At 40.3% G+C, this 22,743-nt stretch overlaps 1 protein-coding gene across 1 annotated transcript in view; it reads right to left on the bottom strand.

Moving 5' to 3' along the window:
• Positions 1–22,474, bottom strand: part of LOC139147517 (guanine nucleotide-binding protein G(o) subunit alpha-like) — a 49,444-nt gene extending 26,970 nt beyond the window's left edge. Inside the window, exons 1-3 of the mRNA XM_070718635.1 lie at positions 22,110–22,474; positions 21,767–21,809; positions 21,222–21,363 (exon numbers count right to left, since the gene is read on the bottom strand). Coding sequence (XP_070574736.1) covers positions 21,222–21,363; positions 21,767–21,809; positions 22,110–22,227 — 303 coding nt within the window. The 5' untranslated portion in view covers positions 22,228–22,474. The remainder of the gene's footprint in view (positions 1–21,221; positions 21,364–21,766; positions 21,810–22,109) is intronic.
• Between the last annotated feature and the right edge of the window lie 269 nt (positions 22,475–22,743).

Raw genomic sequence — 22,743 nt, forward strand, 5'->3', positions numbered from 1 at the left:
GCCAGTAGGTGTTTCTATGGCAACGTTGCGTGCGTGCATTTGATAAAAAAACGTTGTCTGTTTCACGAACAGGAGGCAAATTAAAATTGTACTCTTCATTGAGACCAGAAGAATTGTTTTTTAAAATCACCGCTACTACTTTTTGGGGAATATGATTTTTTTTCGTATGTGTTACCGAAATAGCTGCAAAATCAGTGCGAAACACTTCATCATATCGAGTTAAATATGTTCATATTGACTTCTGTTTTCTAGTTGTTTTGCTTTGCAGTGAATGTATTTGTTAGAAACAGTATTTGGTGTTCGTATCAATCCTTCCGATATGTAATGACCAGGCCTTCAAAAGTATAACGTTGCCGGGAAAATATTTCAGCTTGGTTAAAGAAATTCAGACATTCGCCCGCAGAAACTCAACCTATAGCCTCTGTCGCCTCAACAGGGGATTTTTTCACTTGGTCATAAGCAAGAAGTTTTGCATACTCCATGGCTCGATCAAGAGAGACTTGTGATTATGAAGAGAAGCAATCGAGTTTCTGATCACGGGGACCCGGTAGAAAATTTCCCCTTGCAAACAGATGACGCTAGCGTTTACTCGACGCGTCGAATGCTGCACCATGCACCAGAGCAGACGAGATAGAGGCAGGCTCTGTTCTAAAATTAGAAATATTTCACTTCCTCAGAGGCGCATGCTTGTACGTGAGTTACTGCGCACAAAGAAACACCGTTACTGCCGTTCCTTTAAAGGGAGGCGGTCGTCGGAACTGAAAGGTCGCTAGGGACCCCTTTACGACCGATGTAAACACTGTATCCAAAGTACGTCGGCGAAAAAAAAGTTAAAACATCTTTGTCATGATGTACATCATAAAATTTAAATGTTGCAGCTATGTTGACACGTTGCATCTATATATAGTGAATGACATATATTGTTTGTAAACAAGAAGGTGGAACATGATCAGTTCCGACGACCGCTTCCCTTTAAATTGAATGTTATCAATTAGGTGTTTGCGCAAATATGGGAAGAGCTGTTTTGTACTGTAGGATTTGTCCTGATTCCATCGCTTCCTTGGACTTTGAAATCATAGCTTGCGAAACAAAAAACAAAAAAAACGCACTGCAAGGGGCTGAGTGCCGCAGACTGAGAGACCGAGACAATCATGCACATATACGACCGTGCACACGTCACCAGAGTCAATGGAGAATGGGAATACAAAAGAGCGTCTGAAGATAATTATTCATTCACATCACACGGGCTAATTCCACATCAGACATGACATGTTTTGAAATCAGGGCACAGGGGGAAATATAGGTAGGAGTCTACAGCACAGACTGTGTTAATGGAAAGAGAATCCGTTGTGGCTCTTAAATGACATATGAAAATAACTAGTGTCCTCATTTTGATGTCGTCTGCAGGTCATAAGTTTTCGCAAATATATCGCGCTTCTAACGGTAATTCATTTAAAAATAGTCGGTTGTCAATAGACTTATAGCCTACGGATTTCCGTTAGCTTTGCATTAATGGAGCCATACTTAGCAAGGGATTGGTGCCTGCTGTCTGATTTGAAAAAGAGTTACTTTGTCTGTGACATTGACTACAACTTCAAGGTCAAATTTTGAGCTTTGTTGTCACCTGGTCTTGTCAAGATATTTTCCATGTCACCGTTACTGTTTTTATTAACAAATTGGTTTATAATTTTTGATGGTTATTATTTACAATTTTATACCACGACTCTCGTTGGTCCCTTTCTGTGACGTTTTGAAGATTTATTCAGTTTGAAATTTGCCGGTTTCGACACCGAATGTTAAAAAGAAAAACCGTACTAGAGCGCAGCCAAAGCGCTATTTTCCTATGCTAGCCGAAATTTTAGTGACATCGCTCACAGGTTCTCTCGAGAGAACAATTTAGCCTGCTTGACGGTTCAAAAACAAAGCCATGGTGGCCTTCCTCAGCCGCGGCCGTCAACTTCGCGGTAAAAATAAAGATATTATTTGACATACTTGAATATCTTCAATACTAGATCCACTGTAATAATCTACAGAGCGGTGTGTTATCACGTATTTGATCCTAAATTATCGTTTAACGAACGAGGCTGCGAATTCGTGCAGCAAGAAAACTTCGACAGTGATGAATTGTCGCAGGGTCGGAATGCGCATGCTCAGTTGAAATCTTACGTTTTGCAGAAATTAGAAGAAAATGCGTGGGCGGACGTGGCTTTGCAACGCCGGCGCACAGTCGATAAACATTCAGCTGTTTCGGTCCCTGGAATGCTGCAGAAAAGTCTGCGGTTATAACACGACGACAAAACTGCAAAGCCTCTTCTTAAAACCCATCGACGACAGTAATATGATCGAGAAAGGTGTTTGTATGATGTATTGGATCCAAGTTTGATCTAATTCGGAACAACGTTACCTTGTGTAATCAAGCTCTGGATTTTCACCCATATACCTGTAATAATATCCCAACCAGCCAAAATATAGTGTGATTACGTTGTTTTAAACAAGCTTCTGTGATTTAATGAATGCCATTAATATTAGACAAGAGAATCGACTGAAAATTGCTTATCGATTCACACTCGTGGAAAGAGATGTCGCGTGCTTAACGTATGGAACAACTGCAGTGAAGTACACTAGGCTACATCCTACTAATTGGATAATTAGTGGTTGTCTGACGGTCATTCCATAATGAATAGATTACCAAAAATGTCAATATTACCAAATATGGGCCTGTGAACCTTGCCGATCTTCTGGCGTGAAAAATTTAGGTGAACGTCCGACAATGAATGAGGACTTTCAAAATGAAACTGCATTAAAACGTAAATGAGATTACGATATCATTATACAGAAATTGCTATAATTTGTGCACATTATATCGTTGGACAGCGCCCGGGCCAGATCATAACGAGTAATGATCTCACAAGCGATTGGCGCAAACGCCTGTAACAATAATGACAGAAAACATAATTGAATGAGCATTCGCTCGCCTCGGGGGCGAACGGTCCATCGGGGAAGTAACTGGGAATTTGCATACTCGCACTGCCGAGCTCTTCGAAAGATAAAACATGCACCGAAATCTGGGGCCATGAAATATAACTGACATTTTAACTGAAATCTTTAAACAACGACTTTGTGGCTATGCTATTTAATATGATGACAGGTTTAACGCGTGTATTCGTGGGGGGGGGGGCTATGGAGGTTGCGTCAGAACGCTTACGTAACGGCTGGGGTGACTTATAATTGCAATGCCAGTCCCCCACGGCTTCCTGGCTGTCGTTCTCGTGTTCCCTACTCACGGCGGACCGTTGATTCATTTGCGTTGACTCAAAGGCTTCAAAGAATAATTTTCTGTGCAGTACCGGACGGGGTGAACATTTTACGCTGCGTTGGGATGTTTGATACCTACAGACAGATTGTAGAATTTATACGCTCCATAAATATACCTTTCACTGAAAATTTGACAGGACCAATTGAAGACCTGTACATCACACGTAGAGACTAATTTGTGTGTGAGTTCGTGATAGAAGCGATATTTCAGACGCTTTTACGTCACGTCAAACTTCATTTAGTTCTTCACATCAGCAGGTCAGACGTGTTGCGGCAAAAAGGGCATGAGGTGACACATCGCTACTACCATCATCATCATCGTCATCGTCATCATCATCGTCATCATCACTTTCATAAGTATCTTCGACGCGTCGTCGTTGTCATCAGAACATCAATCATTATCATCATCATCATCATCGTCGTCGTCGTCATCATCACTACCACTGCTACCATCATAATGATATAACCTTATGATAGTTAATCATTTCCAGCTGACAGAGCATGACATGAGCAGAAACCATAAAATACGATGATTTTTAAAGTATTTAAAGTATTAAGAGGGGACATATCACAATCGATTTCTGTCTTAAGTTTTTTTATTTGCTTCCGGGCGCAGTATTGCCATATTTTCTGGACGCTAAACTACAGCCTACCTTTCCTTGACTTTGAAGCATGCAAACGAGGGCTACGTTTGATAGCTATTTGGCGCCGTAATTTTACGCGATTGGAATGGCCGCCAATGACGACACAAGTGGATCATACTACTTATCATACAGGGATAGGAGGGTGGAATCAAGGTAGGAGGGATCGAACGATTGACACGTAACATTGAAGATACCCAGATAAACACATACCCGTCAGGATATCTGATGATTCTCCCTCTATATTTTTTTCCGTTTTGCTTTACCATACTAATTAAACGTATGATTTGATCGACACGCGTTTCCATGTTGTAAGAAATAACGGTGACGAAGAAATAGTTTGGAAAAAAACGGTAAATGAATGCTATTTTGTTTTTCTATTGCTACATTAGATATAAATACAGCGAACGAGATAACGTTTAACAGTGATGTTGGCTTTTTTGCATCAACGCGACACCTTTCTGTCGACCGTCGATGTCTGCAGCATTTCAAGTCAGATATTCATTGTTATTTGGACGTGGGATCCCATCGCCGCTGACGTATATCACAAGATTCGGTGACGTATTTGACGCTCTGCGGTCAAAATTCTCACATGTTGCCGAAGCCGATGGCTCGTTTGCTCCCAGTGACGCAGGTCGTTAATTCTTGCTCTGTGAATTTTTCTTACCCGTCAAAACTCTTGCGACTTCAGAGTTTAAACATGTGCTCGTGTATTTGTGAAACAAAATCGATTTCAATCGGAGGACGAATAATTTCCACCCACGTGACAAAACCATCTTTTTAAGCTATCGATCGCGACCAACCCTTATCCCTAAACCGTTACAAACCGTTAAACGATGCATGAACGTTCAGGTTTTAAACTTTGTCACCTGTTCCCATGTGACAACAATCCACTTGGCTACACACATTAATATAAAAATTAATACAATCTGGGACACCTTTGGAGTGAGCCAGTTTACAAATCTGTCCATGTCTTCATGACCTTCTGAAAGTCTCCGGCTTAGGGTTCGACCATTAGATCTGAGGATGGGTGGGTAAGAATAAAGAGGCAAATGTTTTTTTCAAAGTTAGAGTTGAGATTTGATGGGTTTTTTTTCAAAATTTGAAAGAGGTGCAGTTTGCTCACCCCCTTCGATAATTACTGTCGATCCCTTGCCGTAGTACTGTATGTCGACACGAGATCGCATCAAACGCCGGAAGAGCGATATTTCATTTAAGCAGTTTGTATTCATGGGTATTGTTTATGAGAGCAGATCCCGAAATGGGACATTATCAGTGACGAATATTCGTACATCTCGGGTATTGTAACTCGAATTGAGGCGGATGACCGAGAGTAAAAATACTCCTCACTGTACTGTCCGTCCACGGACCGTGCTCACTGCAGTGCAGGCATTCAGGTGCCGCGATACCATCCTCATGACGTCACTCGTGAGAATGGTGACAAGTATGCCAGTGGTACTACTTTTAATACAATATTCAGCTGCGGAAGATCGTCTGTAGAGCAGCGTTTCATACTTTTCTAACACCCCAGTGGCTCACAGCTGGACAAACGCTCAAAAAGACGCGAAGACTGGAAGTAGGAGCGCATGCCGATCTGTGCAATAGCCAGAATTTTGATGAAAATGAAATGCGTCATCTCCCTTTCCACGAAGTCGTACCCTTTCAAACGCAGAGATAAAATTCTTAAAAAGCCCCGCGGGCGCTTTCTGACACCATTATCGAAGAAGCGACCAAATCAAAAATGGCGTTTTAAAAAATTGGTCCATTCAAATTTCCCGTTCTTTCCTCTCATGGCGTACCCGCAGCGGCACTTCTCGTGCTGAAAAATCTTAAAGCAGGAACGCGTTATTTGTGACGTCTTGTCTTGTGTGTGACGAAATGTACGAACGCGATAGGGTTCGATCTACTTTTCTCAAGTTCAGTTCACTCGTTAAAAGTGCGCCATCGGGCGTTTCGAGTCATCGAATTATAGATGAAAAGCTTATAAGATGACACTTGCACACATTTCATGTTGGAGGGACTGTGTCAATTCTCATCATCAACTTCAGAAGCTCTGTCAAAAAAGCGAGACTCATCGTTTTAAAACTATCCAATTATTTTGGACAAAACGCTAGACAGGGCGTCGACCGGCACGAAATCGTGTTGGTTCTGTAATACCTTGTGAAACATGGAAACATTTTGCGTCATTGACATCTTGCTGAGTGAAATTTAAAACAAGAGAGCTTTTGTAATTATTATATGCAACCATGCATTGATAATGCGCCGGTGTATTCGGCGGTACTCTTGGGATGACGTCATTGACAGGTGTGACGTGGGTTATTTGATTGCTAGTTCAGCCGTGAGCACGAGATTATTTTGAACCCCACCGGTGACCCTTGTAAGTGTTATCACCCTTTCCACTTTGCGATATGCTAATCTGCACAGATTTTGACACTACAGAAAAGCTTTGCGTTACTTCACAAATGGCGAGATTGAGAATGACGCTGCGCGCGCACATTTCCAGTCATCAATGACACGGTCTGCAGCTTTTCTTTTCTTCAACTGAAGTCGCTGCATGTAAAAAGGTTCGCGTTTATTTGTTGTTTTTGAAAGGGTGTTTTCCTCAAGAAATATTGAAAAAAAAGACTAATAAAAATCCTTGATTGTGTGAATGTGGGCCTGCGAATTTCAAGAGGTTTGTTAACGGCTGATATTGTCACAGGGATGTTGGCTATATACCCACTGGCATCTATTTGTGTGTTATATATTGGGTAAGCGATATCAGCATTGCATATCTGGTTAAATGTTGTTACATGTTGGGTTAGTATTACATATTGGGTTTAGCGTTACTACCTTATTTGGTAAAGCGGGTCAATTGTTACATATTGCGATAATATCAACATCTCTAATGCCTTCTTCCTGCCACTACTGCTTAGAAATTTAAGGAACTACTTACACTACTCTACTTGAATCTGTTTATTGCTTACAAAAGAGAATCGTCCGACTGATCACTTTTCTGATTTTCACCGCAATAATTCCCTTCTTTCTTTTCTTGTACTTGTACCTTTATCTGGTTAAATGAACAATAATCACTGAAGAAACTCATTGCACGACAAAGTAATGATGTAATGAAGGCCACTGCCTTATTTAGTCGGCGGCCATCTTGTTCTGAAAGAAGGAAAAATCCGTAGCCTTTGACGTTGTTCACCGTGCACATTGACAGCGATACAATGTCGGCTATCGAAAGAAGTGACCTTTGAAGTAATATGTGCGCTACCGTTATAAACCTTATGAAACTACTGTTCAGCGAACAGGCAGTAGGCTTGTTAACTGAGCTTTATTTTATGGAATTACGTTTTCCAGTTTTGTATCGCGATACAAAACAGAACGAAAACCGCCAGCCTCTCTGAAATTAAGCTTACGTTATAGTCGACTTTCTCGCTCAGTGAAGTGTAAACCATGGTGTGTAAAAAGATGATTTATTGTAAAATACTAAATTATTAATCAAAATCTGTTGGAAATGTTGACAATGTGACTACATGAGCGGGTTCATCATCAATCAAGCTATTAGCATCGCTACTACGCAGTCAAGGCCGTGTCAAGGTCAGATGGACAGAAATAAACACGGAAAAATTGTAGTGAAGTGGAAAAAGAATCCAAATACGCGATTACCTATCCTATATTTTGCTTTGGAATATATGATGCATTTCTCGAGCTCTAACAATGCGAATTCATGTCGCATAAGCGTCGATTACAAGATGTGTACCTATTAAGTTGTTAATGAAATGGAGAAGTTGATAATTTCGATATGGCGACGACTCTAGCACTGGCATACGGTCATCACACCACGACGACGTCATCGATGACGTCCACTATGAAGAACGTGTGGCAATATCAACGCGATGTTCTTTGGCGTTTTCACACCTGATGGCGATAAACTGCCCTGCGGTATGGCCACGCGTGTGGTAGCGATTATCTGGGTTAAATTTACACCAATGGTGTATGGTGGTACGCGCCCGCCGGAAAAGAAAGCTTTTTTAATGTTTTAATACGCATGCTTTGCTCGAAGAAAATATTGGCCACTGTTAGAATTTTCATAAGTAAAAATAAAACTCTTGTGGTCTCGCGATGAAAATTTCAGTTAAGCAAAACAAATTACTTCAAATATCTGCACTCGAAATTCAAAATGGCCGGTTGTCCCATTCTTAACCTGATGCCCAAAAACACACCAAAAGGGACTGTCATGTCGTAATTTTCTCTGCATATTTCAATAAGGGTCGGGAGGGAATAGTAAGATTTTGAAAGTTTGCAAACATGAAAAATATGCGTATTCTGTATGCATGTGATCAGTATGCTGTCTTCAATCCCAGCATGCATACGAGCTAGACTTCATTCAGTCATATTGAGGTCATCCTAAAAACCGATGTTACACATTTGTTGAAGTTAAAAGCATTCTTTGTCGGGAAAAAATAGATGTGCGATAATTGACACAGCTATGGCATTCGGGCCAAAATTCTTTACCGATTTCTTCTTCCAATAGGGTGAGATTCCCAAAATAAGCAAATCATTTCCTACTCGCGTGACGCTTTTTTTCGCTAACACGGCCAGTCACAGTTCAGACACATCTCGGCGTCAAATGATCTGTGATACCATGGTTGTAACGCTTTAATCCAATTATGATCGACGCGTAAAATATGCTGCAGCGGACACGCAGATGAAACGATCGCGTCAATTTGGCGCTGTACTATAGTAAAACATATGGCGGTAGCAATAATGCAGATACAACTCTTCGGCTGTCATCTGTGACATATGGGACTAACATATTGCGTTGGAAGAACTGAGATAACAGCTTTAAATTTGCTAAAAGAAGTGTAGTTTATTTGCACTGTATGGTCCAATAATTTCGTTTCGTTCTGTCCAGGTTACAAATGCTTCTGTTTTCAATATCTATGGTGCAAAAACCGCAAAAATTCTCGCTCACTCTGAGCGTATAAGGCCCACACCTCCACAAACAGCATACTATCTACGGAGCTCACTTATACAACGTAGAAGGAACATGTGGGTGTAGAAATAGCACTTTTACGTGTGCTATTTTTTAACATGAGGACTTACACGTTTCAAAAATAGCACATCGGAACTTCCATGCGTTTGGATAAAAAGTCTGTTATCGAACCGAGGCACTCACAGTCACATATTGGCGTTGCATATGGCAAATTGATGACATATCCGGCATAGATACGAATGATTAATTTCATCGATTGATTGATTGATTGATTGATTGAATGACTGATTGATTTACTGATTGATTGATTGATACCCTAAGCTCAATCATTTCGTCTAACGCTATCATTCGCAATCGGCGAGAGCTCTGGCGTTTAGCTGTGGCAGTCATCGATGGGCATCGGTGATACTAACCAACTAACTTACGTCACATTGGGATGGGCAAGTCAGTTTTTAACGTAAGAGAAGATGTGCTACTTATACTGAGCAATACAGACCGCATGATGCGGAAAAGCGTGCACTTCGGCCGATGACGTATCGATTTAGACCTGCAGGCTTTCACAAAGACAGGGTCTTATTAACGAGACAGCTTTGGCGATTCGTTTTGGCGCTATGCCCTTAACCCCGAGGAAAAGTGAGCTCGGACGAGAAACACAAAATCTGTGACGTCACAATTACAAAATCACTACCACGCGTTCGTAAATGCAGATTGAGCACCATTACTCTCTCACATGGAATGCAGAGAAGCTAGCGATCACATTCTTTCCAGAAGAGCAATATGCCATTGACTACAAGCTACACGAATTGCCCGTTTTTCTCTTCAATACACCACATCGAGTGACAGCCCGTAAATTACAACGGAGCAAAGTTCGCGACGAAAAAAATCCCCACTCGATAAATCCTAATGCATCGTGTGGACACAGCGTCCGTGCACTTTGTCACATGTATTCTGAAATTCATACCTGCAAAAGTCACAATCTCGTCATTCTGGCAGATTCTTTGGGAATTATTTTATTCCTCTCCCATTTTTGTAAATGCATATCGATGAGACAAACTATTTCACACAAAAAACTGATACTTGCAACTCAAACTGACAATTTCTTCATAAGCACATGGACGATATTCTTAGTGCATATGGCATGTTCCCTCAGTAGTGTTCGTGCCCTCCCTTCTTTAGAAGTCGCTTCGCATGCCGATAGTCCATGAAAACCGCAGCGCTAACAGAAAGCTTTTGCCTGACTGACCCCTGACCCAGCTCAGTCTCTCAGGCGATTACATTATCAGATTTCAGAATCGAGATGGCACGTACAGATATCGAACTGGAACGGATTTTCCCCGATCGTATGCACACTTCTTGACGTCAGAGTAAATTTTGCACATAACCCTGGAAAAAATTGACCGACGGAATGCCCGAGCGACGAGCTGATTTTCGCCCGCCGACGGCCATGACGAAGCCTGGCCGAACGTGTCGCAAGCCGAGCCGAGAGCCCCGTTTCGTTGCGATATACACATTCGGGAAACGTATTCCCTCGGGTATGTAGTACGACAGTGTCTTGTCAGCTGTCTGTGCGATATTCATATAAAATGCAAAATGCACAAGGTCTGAAAGTAAAACATTACACTCTCAGCGGTACATGGTAAAATGCAGAAAATTTGCATATTCGGCCCTTCGGCTACCACTCCGTAAAATTAAATTTAATGCAAATCGTTCTCGCTCAATCACTAACAAGGTTGAGAAGGCCATTTTGAGTAAACCATATGGAGATTTTTGAAATTGCACTGAGATCATCGCACTTTTTCAAATCCCCAAAGCGCCATGAAATAGCGTCTGAAAAAACACTATTATCCGGATATTAAAATGAAAGAATACGGGCGCGAAATTCCCTATGGACACAACCAAACATAATTAGTCAAATTTATTGTCTTTCTCGTCCTGAGCATGCGCAAGTGAATTGTATACGTTGACATTATCATCATTAATTCAGCCATAATTATTCTTTCATAGATTCAAACATTAATTTATATGAAATGCCATTGATGTTTCCTTTGTCCATAAATTTTTATTGATGATGCATTTTGACAGTCGATTATGTTCGACAACATCCACACAATCATTCTACTGCCGTGTCTAGATTAAGTGACATTTTAATTCCTTAATATTTAACGTGCACACGAAGCCGTCTTAATTTGTTTTCGGGTTTGTGATACCTAACCACCGGCACTGAATAGCTCTGACAGGCATATCAGTGTCTACGATAATAAATTAAGCGATTATGAAGATGGTAATGTAAGGAGGATTATGATGACGATGAAGACGATATAGCTGTTGTATTGTTGTTTTTTGTTGTAGTTGATGGCGACGACGAAGATGATTATAACGACACAAATGGATTACTATTCTGTACAATATGACTTTGGAGGGCACGATAGTCTTAATTTCATTTAAATCTAGTCGTCTGTACACAAAGGAAGACATGTATACATGTACAGTCTCCCGATCCTATTTTTGAAATCCACGGTTGTTGTATCGAGGGGTCACATACGCTCTGCGAGGTACTCGCCCTAGATACAGACCTGAGAAGTCTTGTATTACGTCTTCGTCGACATGGCAACGGTTCAGGGTCCTTCTAATCGAACTCAAGGATGAGACTGGGATATGGCGGACGTCCATGGAAGGTGCAATATGCGAACTGGAGGATTACGGCGGGAAGAAAGCGTAGAAAACCTTAAAATTTAACTTAGTACGCTTGAATATGAAAAGAAGGTTATATAAGAAAATTTTTAAACTGTCAACGACACATGCGTAACAACAAAACGTTTTCTAACACTAATAATTAAAACAAAGTTGAGATATTTTATAATAATTCTGTCACTTTGAACGACAACGATATACCTTATATACCTTTAAAACAATCCATAGACCCGGAGAGATGGAGATAAGCGTATGATATGTATTATATGCATATATATATATATATATATATATATATATATATATATATAATATATATATATATATATATATATAATATATATATATATATTATGCGAGAATTGGAATGACCTCTCACCTCCTTTCTACAATTTAATCCATCAAAAAATCTTGCTTTCGGAAAGGTCTCATATTTATCAGATTCCCCTATCATCTTTGTCCGCAGAGACTACGAAAGCCATATACCGACACGTATATTTATACAGACATACACACGCACGGAAGTTTTCAGAGAGAGAGCAAATAAACGGTTCTCCTCAAAGCCTCTTGAAACTATTTTTAACCTTGTGTACAGAATCAACGCACGGTTTACTTAAACTCACCCCGTCTCTTGCCATTTTGAAATGACATCGGCTATTTTTAACATTCGTATTGGAAGCGCTTTTAATATCCGTAGCCGGCCTGTTTCCAATGTCAGCCGATAACTTACAAGTAGCAAGTCGCAGGTATGACTAATTTCCCGAGTGTTTGAGTGAGTATTGGGTTCGTGAGAGGGTAGGTGTATCGTCTGATAAATTCCTCGCGCTGAAATTGTCACGACGTGATTTGTGCACGAGAGAGGAAACTCCTTCACCCCTAATTTTCAAATACTACATAAAGTACCATTTTCTTCCTCATGAAGCTGACATAAACTTTATCTATAACTTGGTTGTTACCTTGCGATCAGTGTCCAAATAAAGATCAATATATTTGAATCAAGAAGTCGATACTTTCTTACATGCAAAAAACTTGGCAGCACACATGTAGTTGAATCTCTTGTCCTACCGACACACTTTAAAAAACCCAAAACAATTAGATTGAACATTACATCTGGCGCGCACTTTCCGTTTCTCGTTTCCTCTTCTTAGATTACCTCTCTCTTGCATTGAATTTCTCTTTCTTGATTGGTTGGTAGATTAATTGATTACTTCAGTCATCAGTACTGTAAACAAGGTAGCGTGCATTCGTACGTATATTTACCACTGCAGTCTCTGTGACATAAAACATATTGAACGTTTCTCACTTCAGGGTGCGTGATCGTTTGTAATCTGCCAACCGTTCATCTTCCTCTTTCCAAACTGTGTCATCTCATCGAAACCATCTATGCCGACGCGCTCTCCATAGGGCGTCCCTCTCGCGCCGTCTTTGTTAGCTCTACGGTCACACTACTCGCAAAAACGCCAGGTCCCAGTGCACAACAAATTACTGCCTAAATCATTTCATATGATCTGGTGTATTTCAAGGAATTATAGCAATACTACATGGTGCAGTACTTGTGACCCAAAATACACCACAATGGTATGCCTCGGATTTCGTCAGCAGTAAGATTTACAAGAGCGCCATATCGCTATTTTGCATATTGGTGTGCATCAGAGCGATTGCTATCTATGGATAACCATATCTATTCGCAAAATCGAGAGAGAAATGGCTATTGAGAAAGGTTCAATGCCAGGCCAACTTCCAGTGTATTATACATTAACGTTGGCAAACGCCCTTGAATGCATCTCATGAACGGCAAGAATCGTTCTCTATAACTGGGTCACATTTGTCCGATGGAAGAATAATTACAAGAAGATTCTGCTCCGTCCAAGGAATTCGCTGAGAATTCAATATTTGAGAGTCCAAGAAGATTCATCATGGGACCCATTTTACATAAATATTACTGTTGAATTTAAAACGCAAAGCAACTTGTATAATGGACTCTGATGATGGGATCTCTTTCATACTTTTATGCAACTCATTCAATCTAGAATATATATATATATATATATATATATATATATATATATATATATATATATATATATATATATATATATATATATATATATATATATGCATACCAAACAAACATACACATATATACATACAACTGCCAATATAGGCAAGAACCATGCCCTTCATCATACGGGCTACACATGACCCAGATACATATTTAGCAATCGAAGTGAACTATTCTTGTCCGACAGGTCCTGCATTTTGGCGTGCTTGGCTGGCATTATAGTAATCTTGCCTCCCTTTTGAATGGCTCATTCATGAACCTGGTGGCAATAAATGGAGAGCAACATCTGTTCTTCCACTATGTCTTTGTAAGCCACCTGTATTTCTTCGTGTGCAACAATAAGGGAATAACTTATAGCGATCTCGAAATATTGTCCGTGATTGGCCTATTTCTTTATATTTTATCTTGGGCCAATCCGTGATTTTTTTTCAACAGGTGCATAATATTACCGCTGATAATGTTACATGTTGTGAGGCGCTGTAGGTAGCCTAAAATAGACTCTGTTACCATGGCGATAATGGAAGTTGCGTACAGTTGGCTCCGAAGTTTGTCAGTGGATGGTCAATTTTTTGTGTCACATTTTCGACCTAAATATAAATTTGCTTTAACAGGGGCATATTTTCGTGTTCGAAAATCAGCAGTATAATATCTTCCGACGAGATGTGGGTCGGTCAATGGCTCGTTCTGTTACCGTTGAACCCAAAAATAGGCAAACCATTTCGCGTACATATGGTTTGGCAATTCTTTGCAGTGCGCATGAGCCGTTGCGAGTTCAAAAGTTGGTGACTATTATTGGCTGATATTTGACAGCCGAGCAGAATCCCAAAATAAGATAACATATTTATGATGACGATCGGTCAATTTGCGACTATTCTACAACAGAGAATTAAGATAGACAAATGGCTCTTTTTTCTATGAACTAGTTTACTTACATTACTCCATTACTGAAGTAAAAATAAAGTCCATTACAGGTTGAATCTATACCGACACAATTCTCAAGAGGAATATACAATACAAATTCAATTATTCAAACTGCTATCCCGACAACCCCCATCCGACAACAGAGAATGTTGGATAAATATTACAAAATGTGAGAAAAAGCAGTTTGCATTTTCGGACGTTTGATGAAACCTTACAGAAATATGAATAGTATTTTACGTGTCAACGACATTCAATGACTGAAAGTTAAATCCATTAAAAATTAAATTTAAACGTTTGTTCTAAAAAACATCGTGTGCAAGGGCGGCGGTGATTAATTTTTATGCGTCTTTAAAGGGACAAAGTCGGCCATTTCTCATGAATTTTGTTTGATACGAGATACTACTTATATTGTTTGACATGTTGAAAGATACTGAATGAATGGGTGATCATGCATATATTCGACCCCGGTTTTAGACCAATTAAATGAAACCATCGCGAAAATGAATTAATGGTCATGACCATTAATTCATTTTCAAACAAAATTCAAGAAAAATGGCTGACTTTGTCGCTTTAATTGAAACATCAGTTCTCACAAAACACATCTTGGGAATATTAACTGAGCATGACTGAGCTGTTTCCATGACGACTCGAGAACGTTGACTGTTGATAACCAACGCCAGTTTAACGCCTTGTGCATAAGGCAGATGATCTGATGTTAAATGTTATTTACCCGACAACGTAGGTCAATTGCAGCCATGGAAACAGAAAGGGCGGCTGATGCAAACGAAGAAAAATGTTTGGAATCCGCCCGGAGGTCGAGTAGAGGTTAGTTTTGCTCTGCGATTGACCTATTAAAGATATATGCATTGGCTTAAGCTTAAGCAGCATGCTTTCGTTTACATTTATCTTTGATTTTTGAACTGCACTTTCTTTTTGTTAGTGAGACTCCAGAAATAGTGCACAGGTAGGCTGGCTCTATGGCAGTCCCATTTGGAAGGTTTTGTGTTGATTAAATTATGGATTTCTTTTTACATTTTTACAACTTGATATCCTGTAGCATTTCATTATGGCGGCCATCTTCACCAGTGCGCACGCATGCGCACCACGCTTAGCCTGTTGACTTTCCGCCATTTTGCCCTTCAGAGGTGGTGGATTTGCACGTGTCACGCCCACCTGGTCTAGCGACACATCTCGAACACAAGCCACAAGACATCGATTATTGAGATACTAACATCGTTAGAGAAAACACTTGAAAAAGCGCAACCCGCAAAGCTCGTTCCCAACAAAGACGTCATCGCGTATGAAAGATTGATAGATTTTCTCCCACTTGTCAAACCTCATGGAACGGCTTATCGACGTGCATGGTGCATTTCACCGTCTGGTGCATTTGGATTCAGACATTAGGCGGGAAGGAGGATGGAAATTTGAACTAAACCAAATAAATATACTAATTTGGGTCCGTACATGAAGTCGTTCTTTTTAATGTACTTTGGTTTATAACATCTTTTGACATTAAAATCCCAGTTATTTCTTCTTGTTTCAGTGGTAAGCTTAAATAGTAAAATAAGCACTTGAATATTTCACTAAATGCGATGAAAGTCAGTGGGAAGTATATGCCAGCCCTCACGGATTTTAATTATTGTACAGTCTGACGTATCATGCGAAAAATTAACACTAACATAAACGACGTTTTCTACACTTGTTTTGCTATTCCACCCAACACCCTTGAACCTGAAATCCTGCAGATGCCTGCAGTCGCGGTATATATGCAAGAGTGTTGTACAGAAAGCAATGGAACAAGCAAACATCGATATCTCTGATTGTCAGCCTTACTACGTTTATCAAAATGTGTTTCAACTAACAATGTTCTATCGTTCTTAATTTGTGTTTTGCATTCAACAATCATTTTCGGGGCCGTGAAAGTGGTTGTCCTTATCAGGGCAATCAAGAAATCCGATCCGAATCTGAACCATGGGGCAGTGCGGCTCAGTTCAGTGAAGTTGGAGCCAAGGTAGTTGTCCTGTAGGCCATTACTTGAATGAAGCAGCGAGGCTTTACGTCGTAGCTATGGCAACGCCACGAACATCATTGTCGGGGTGCGCCTCGGCTCAAAGACAGTAAAATATTCATGCAGCCTCTGATTTCGGCTATTTCTGTCGAAAATGGAACTCGAAGTTTAACACCCGCATCCATGCCTACCAACACTTTATTGGAACTTGTTCATAAAAACACTGTTGAAACAATGTTGGAACAAGAAAGTGGATATTTGAAAACAGCAATGGAACAATTTAGAGTGGGGAAATCTTCCCTGAAAATGCTCGGCGATAAAAATCATTGCGTAAATGTAATCAGATTTAATTAGTTGGACAAATTGACCACCCGTAGTAATTGTGGTGGAATTGCATCTTTTTTTATCTTTCGAAGTGTTAATGCTTGCGGTTGGCACGATAAAGAGTTGAAAACCGTGGACGAACGTTTCTTAGTTCTTGGTGGTGTCATGCACCATGGTCAACAACAAGGACGAAATGGAGTCAGACTGAAAAAATGTAATGCGTCTCGTTTCCATGGAAATGGATGATCTCATTCGAGGTGATTTTATGACAGTTCACACATATTCGCCATCTTTCATGACAGTGCTCTTGCCTACACGTAGTCTTCTCTAAGAAAAAAAAATGGCGACGAAATGCGTATCTTTGATGAATCGTTTGGAAAAATCAACGTTAGCTAGCTCAGTGTAAACGGACCGTTGTTGTAAACGTGACCCAGTCTCCCACTGCGCACTGTATAGCGATAGAAAGGGTATGCCATTCAGATGGCGTGCGTGACATCAACTGAAGTACAACGTAGTGACGACAGTTGATTTACAACTGTCGCGCCATAAGATCGCAACGTCGTCATCTTCCGATCGTCAAGACTGATTTACGAGTATGCGTATATACCAGGTGGCGCGTCGGAACGATGTCACATATATTTATGTATTTTACTTTTTTCTTTTTTTTCCGCCGACGACAAACATTTACGCTCACCCTCAAGTTAATCTAGCATTCCAGAATGTATTTGGGACGGGATATACCGTACTTTCAGCTAGCGTGCACACATGTGGGGCAACGTCGTTGAGTACGTCACAGAAAAGCTTTATTACTCTCCTTATAAATGTAATATTTTCCAGCGACCATCGCACGAAGATTACCGCAGTACAAAGTCCCACGTCATCGCTATTCCCGGGACAGCCTCATAAGTACTTTGCTATGCCGCTAGGATCTGTGCTCTGATTCAGTGATTTTTCGTTCTTTTGACTCTCATCTGATCGCCATCATTTTCCTTCGCGGCGGGATCGGGAGCGACAACACGGCGGCAGAATAAGGTCAAAGGTCACCGCTTAATCAAGGCCATATCCAGTTTCATCGCTCGGCGAAAGCAAATACTACAAGCGCCTTACAAGCCTGCTGGCAGGTCGGCAGTCGTTTTCATTGCTAATTGTATTATAATGTTCTCCTAGCGTTTTGAGTACAAACGATGATTAAGGCTATCAACAGACTTCAGAACAATTTTAATATTGATTCTTGGCGCCACTTTACATGACATGTTACGTTCTGGGTGTTGTAACGAAGACGACACGCGTTGTGGTGTAGGCCTATATATATATTCAAGTTCTATCGGGCCACGTAATTTCCAATCTTTTAGGTTGCTTCGAACAGGTCGACGCTTTCCCTTGTGTCGACAATCTATCATTGGAAAATATATAGAGGTACAGTTTTTGTTCCGACGGATGAAGAGAATTGGAGGTTGCTGTAAAATTTGATATGAACTTACAGGGCTATGGCCGTTACGTCTGCGCACTGTGCGACTTCCTGGTTTACAAAACAATGTATTTCTTTAACATTTTGGTGAAGAAAATTACCATAGTTATAAAATTTTAAATGAGATGGAGTAATACAAAAGATAATTTTTTGTAAGTTTCTATCCCCATAATTTTATTTTTCCCGCGCTTTTTTGTTGTATGTGATCAATACAACATTTAGCGAAATGAAGCTTTTTGCGTTGTCATCTGCCGCGGCCCTGACGTTAAACTTGACCAGCCCCTCCTTTGTCAGTTAATATTTCGGATTGCGGCGATACTGTTTAGGGTGGATTGTGCAGAGATTACAGCTGCAGGGTATAAACGTAAAATTACTTATAAGGTGCAGTATCGTTTGCTTGGCTGCGGAATACGCTACGAAAGAGAAAATAGGTGCCGTGTCCGTGACGACAGACTGGTGGTTTACAAAGAAGGGGCTTCGCAATTAATCACATCAGCACCTTAGCACCTGACGTTTTCTACGCTAATTTCGAACCAACTGTGATGATTTGGGCACACAGGAATTTCCTCGTGACGGCGACCTGCAGCCCCCGTTTATCAGGCGCTGTAGCGTAATGAAAAGTTACAGGTAGATAAAGTATGTTAACAGCCTTTTATGACATCTTATAAAATCTGGCAACCGCGATTTCGAGATATCAAGAGAACGTGAATATTCTCGCGATTTGAATCATAATTGTCACACAGGACAAAAAGGATATATATATATATATATATATATATATATATATATATATATATATATATATATATATATATATATATACACACACACATGTATGTATATATATATATATATATATATATATATATATATATATATATATATATATATATATATATATATATATATATATATACACACATGTCCCTGTTGGAAATTACAGTGCTCGATGTTGTAGCGTTTATGAAAGTTTGCAAGATGCATGAAACTTAAGTAACAGATATGATTAATTTTTTACTTGGAGTAATTTTATATATATATATATATATATATATATATATATATATATATATATATATATATATATATATATATATATATATATATGGTTATATATGCAGTGATTGTGAAAATATATTTGATTATATCAAATATATATTTCAAATAAATTTTATCAACGCATATATATATATATATATATATATATATATATATATAAATGCGTTGATAAAATTTATATATATATATATATATATATATATGTGTGTGTGTGTGTGTGTGTGTGTGTGTGTGTGTGTGTGTGTGTGTGTGTACGCAATAACGGTAAATTATATTTGATTAAAGCAAACAAGATGATCCTCAAACACAACAATCGTGCGATTGGTATTACGGTACACTTTGAAATACGACTGAGTCTTTCGCGGGATGTGTCAACCAGCGCGGATGTTTGCTTAACCATTCAAAATATCATTAAAAAATACTTATTAAAATATGAAAAGTGTAGACAAGCGTACCGTGTCTGCCAAACAAGTCTTGTTGTAACAAGTGACGATTTTATGACGCCAAAAAGAGAGACGCAATATTGTCCATTTTTTGTGGTATAGCGGAGTGTTCGTTGGGGATTACTTATCATTGCGTGTGTACGCTCAACGACAATCCGATTTAAACGCACAGTACATAAATTAATATCAATGAACGAAAACAGATTTAGTAAAGAGCAAATCGTGCGTTGACGCGGTAATAATAATAATAATATTAGTCAGTTTTTCTTTCATAAACGCGACAGAGGTTACTGGAGGCGGAAGATCGTGGGGAAAATGAGTTTCTAATTCATCGGTTAGAGGTGTCATTTGACATAAAACTAAGTAAGCTGTCGACAGGCTGTACTTGTATGTGTACAAAGCTCAGTCAAGACCCAGTCATCATACATTCGGCCGGCGATTTCTGAAAGAATAATACACGAATTCAGGTAACGCCCACTCGCAGAATACGTGTATACAGGAGTGACGTTGTTCATAGCGGTATAATGTTTCACTCACAGAGGCCCCGTAAAATTTAAAAACCGTGGTCCTCCCCTGTCGGTCTCAACGAGAAAGTCAATTTGACATAGCGGTTCACCGATGTTTTCAGGGTCGCTGTGCCGACGCACAGTCGCGCTAAAAGCGCCGAGCTTATTTCGTATTGTGCGGGGGCCCCCGAGGGGTTTGCTTTGTAAACGGGTCTAAAGGCCGAGTTTGGCTGCCATTACCTATAGACATAATAGTTCCCCGTGCATAAAAACAGAATTTATGTAATTTTGGGGGGCTACGTGGTGATAAAATTTCCGACGTTGCCGCTGTCACAATGGACGATATCAAATTTGACGACGGGGAGTTTGGAGAGATAGCGGATTATACGTGTAATAGCTGTACAAGTCCGTTATCTAATTAAAATTAAGAAGCTTAAGATTACGTAACGAAACAGATAATAGATATCAGCTCATCTATCAGTATAGCCGACAATTATAGTGTACATATTTTTCTCAAGATTAGTCAACGCGCAGCTACCGAAATACGCACAGCGTAGATACAAGGCTCTGCTGAGGAGGGTTTGTTTATTTGTTTAAAGAACGACCAAGCCGATCGGTTGATTTAGAAATTAAAACGACCCACCTTTTGCAAAGAAATGTTTTTCATTCTCTCGATTTGCATTCCCCATTCGGGTCCCCGAGTTTGATGTTTTAAAAAGGGATTCACACATTTGACATTTGTGATGATAATTTTATGCGGCGTGCACACACATACACACATACGTACACAACGTATACTGACCTCTCTCTCTTTGTCGCCGTACTCAACTTTCAGCGTTTCCATGGCGCGCAACATTGCTACCATTGACTGCAAGGTATTACTGAAGACGACGGGCTTGTATTGTTTTAAGTCCTCGATCGTAAATCCGTCTTCGTGGATGATCCTAGTAGACAAAGGAACCCACGACAGGGCCGAGACAGAAAAGGGAAAAAAGGGGCATTATATTTTGGACGAAAAATCCGAGTCGGTTCCAAATCCCATACGTTCGGAGAACATCAATATAACCCACATTAAGTAGTTATACGCATGGCGAAGATCCCTTCAGGCAGAGACCTAGTTATATAATTTCATTGAAAATTACAGAATGGGGTGTATTCACGATAAAATGCTTTGATGCTATAAAGGGATGTCTCATTTTACTAAAATATCATTGAGATCGTGATACAAATCGGTAAAGCTGTGGATCATTAGAATTAATATAAGGGGGCCCCACCTGGAAATAATATACAAATTCGCTTATTTATATATTTCAGTGGTTTACGTGGTCAATACACGGATATACTCACTTCATTTGTTTGACGATAGTGCTCTTCCCGGATTCGCCAGCACCTACCGAGCAAGAAAAAAAACAAAGCGTGTGAAATATCCCTATTAAATTACTCTAATGGCATACGATCGGCACATAATTCAGTAGACATAATTTTGATTCCAATATGGTCGCCAGTTGAAAATACACCGACGCTGCCCTCCGTACCGCAGTGGCAGAGCTGGCGGTGTACGGTGAAGGGTTGTCTTGGCCTACGTTTTTTACCCCTGCCTCTCCGATTTTTATCATGGACGCTGTGGAGCCAGCTCAGTGTTTCCCAGGATTGATAATTTCTTTCGCTCTGCAGTTTCCCGGTAACTCACCCAATAAAAGGAGCTTGATGTCCTTCGCGGCGTTAATTCCGTCTTCTTTTAGATTCTTCTCGATCTGTCGGCTCCTCTCGACAGCCGCACGTTCTTCGGCGCTCATTGTGCACCCCATGTCTACAACCCACTGCTTGTCCAAGCCGTTTTAAATTCTTCTCGATGGGCGTCCGTGAAGTCGGACAGGCAGACAGTAAAGCCGAGTATTCCCGCGATTTTTCCCCTCCTGCTCGATGACTGCCTCTTTCTGAATTCAAAATATCTGAAATTCGGGCCCCGGAAAAATATCGTCCTTTTCTCGGTCTCAGCGAGCAGAAGAGACGGTGGAGGTGGCCGACTGCAATATTCGAATTAAATTATGCCCTGGTCCAATCATGCACCAGAAATCTATAATGAGACGAGCGAAGCTCTGAATTTGCATGCGGGCGACCCTTGCTGTCGACGTCACGCACTCCTAAACATACGCGTGTGTCATGCCCTCAGATTATACGTGCTCAGCTGTGGATTTGACGCGGGAAAATACAGCGTGGTGCTATTAACCCAAAATACATGCACCTTCTCGGCGGAACAGCCTTGAGACGGACGGCCGTCGTGTGTACCATCGTTGGAGAAGCAATAATCGTGTTGGATGGGA

Source organism: Ptychodera flava, chromosome 13 (genome assembly GCF_041260155.1).
Source record: "Ptychodera flava strain L36383 chromosome 13, AS_Pfla_20210202, whole genome shotgun sequence".
NCBI classification, from domain to species: domain Eukaryota; kingdom Metazoa; phylum Hemichordata; class Enteropneusta; family Ptychoderidae; genus Ptychodera; species Ptychodera flava.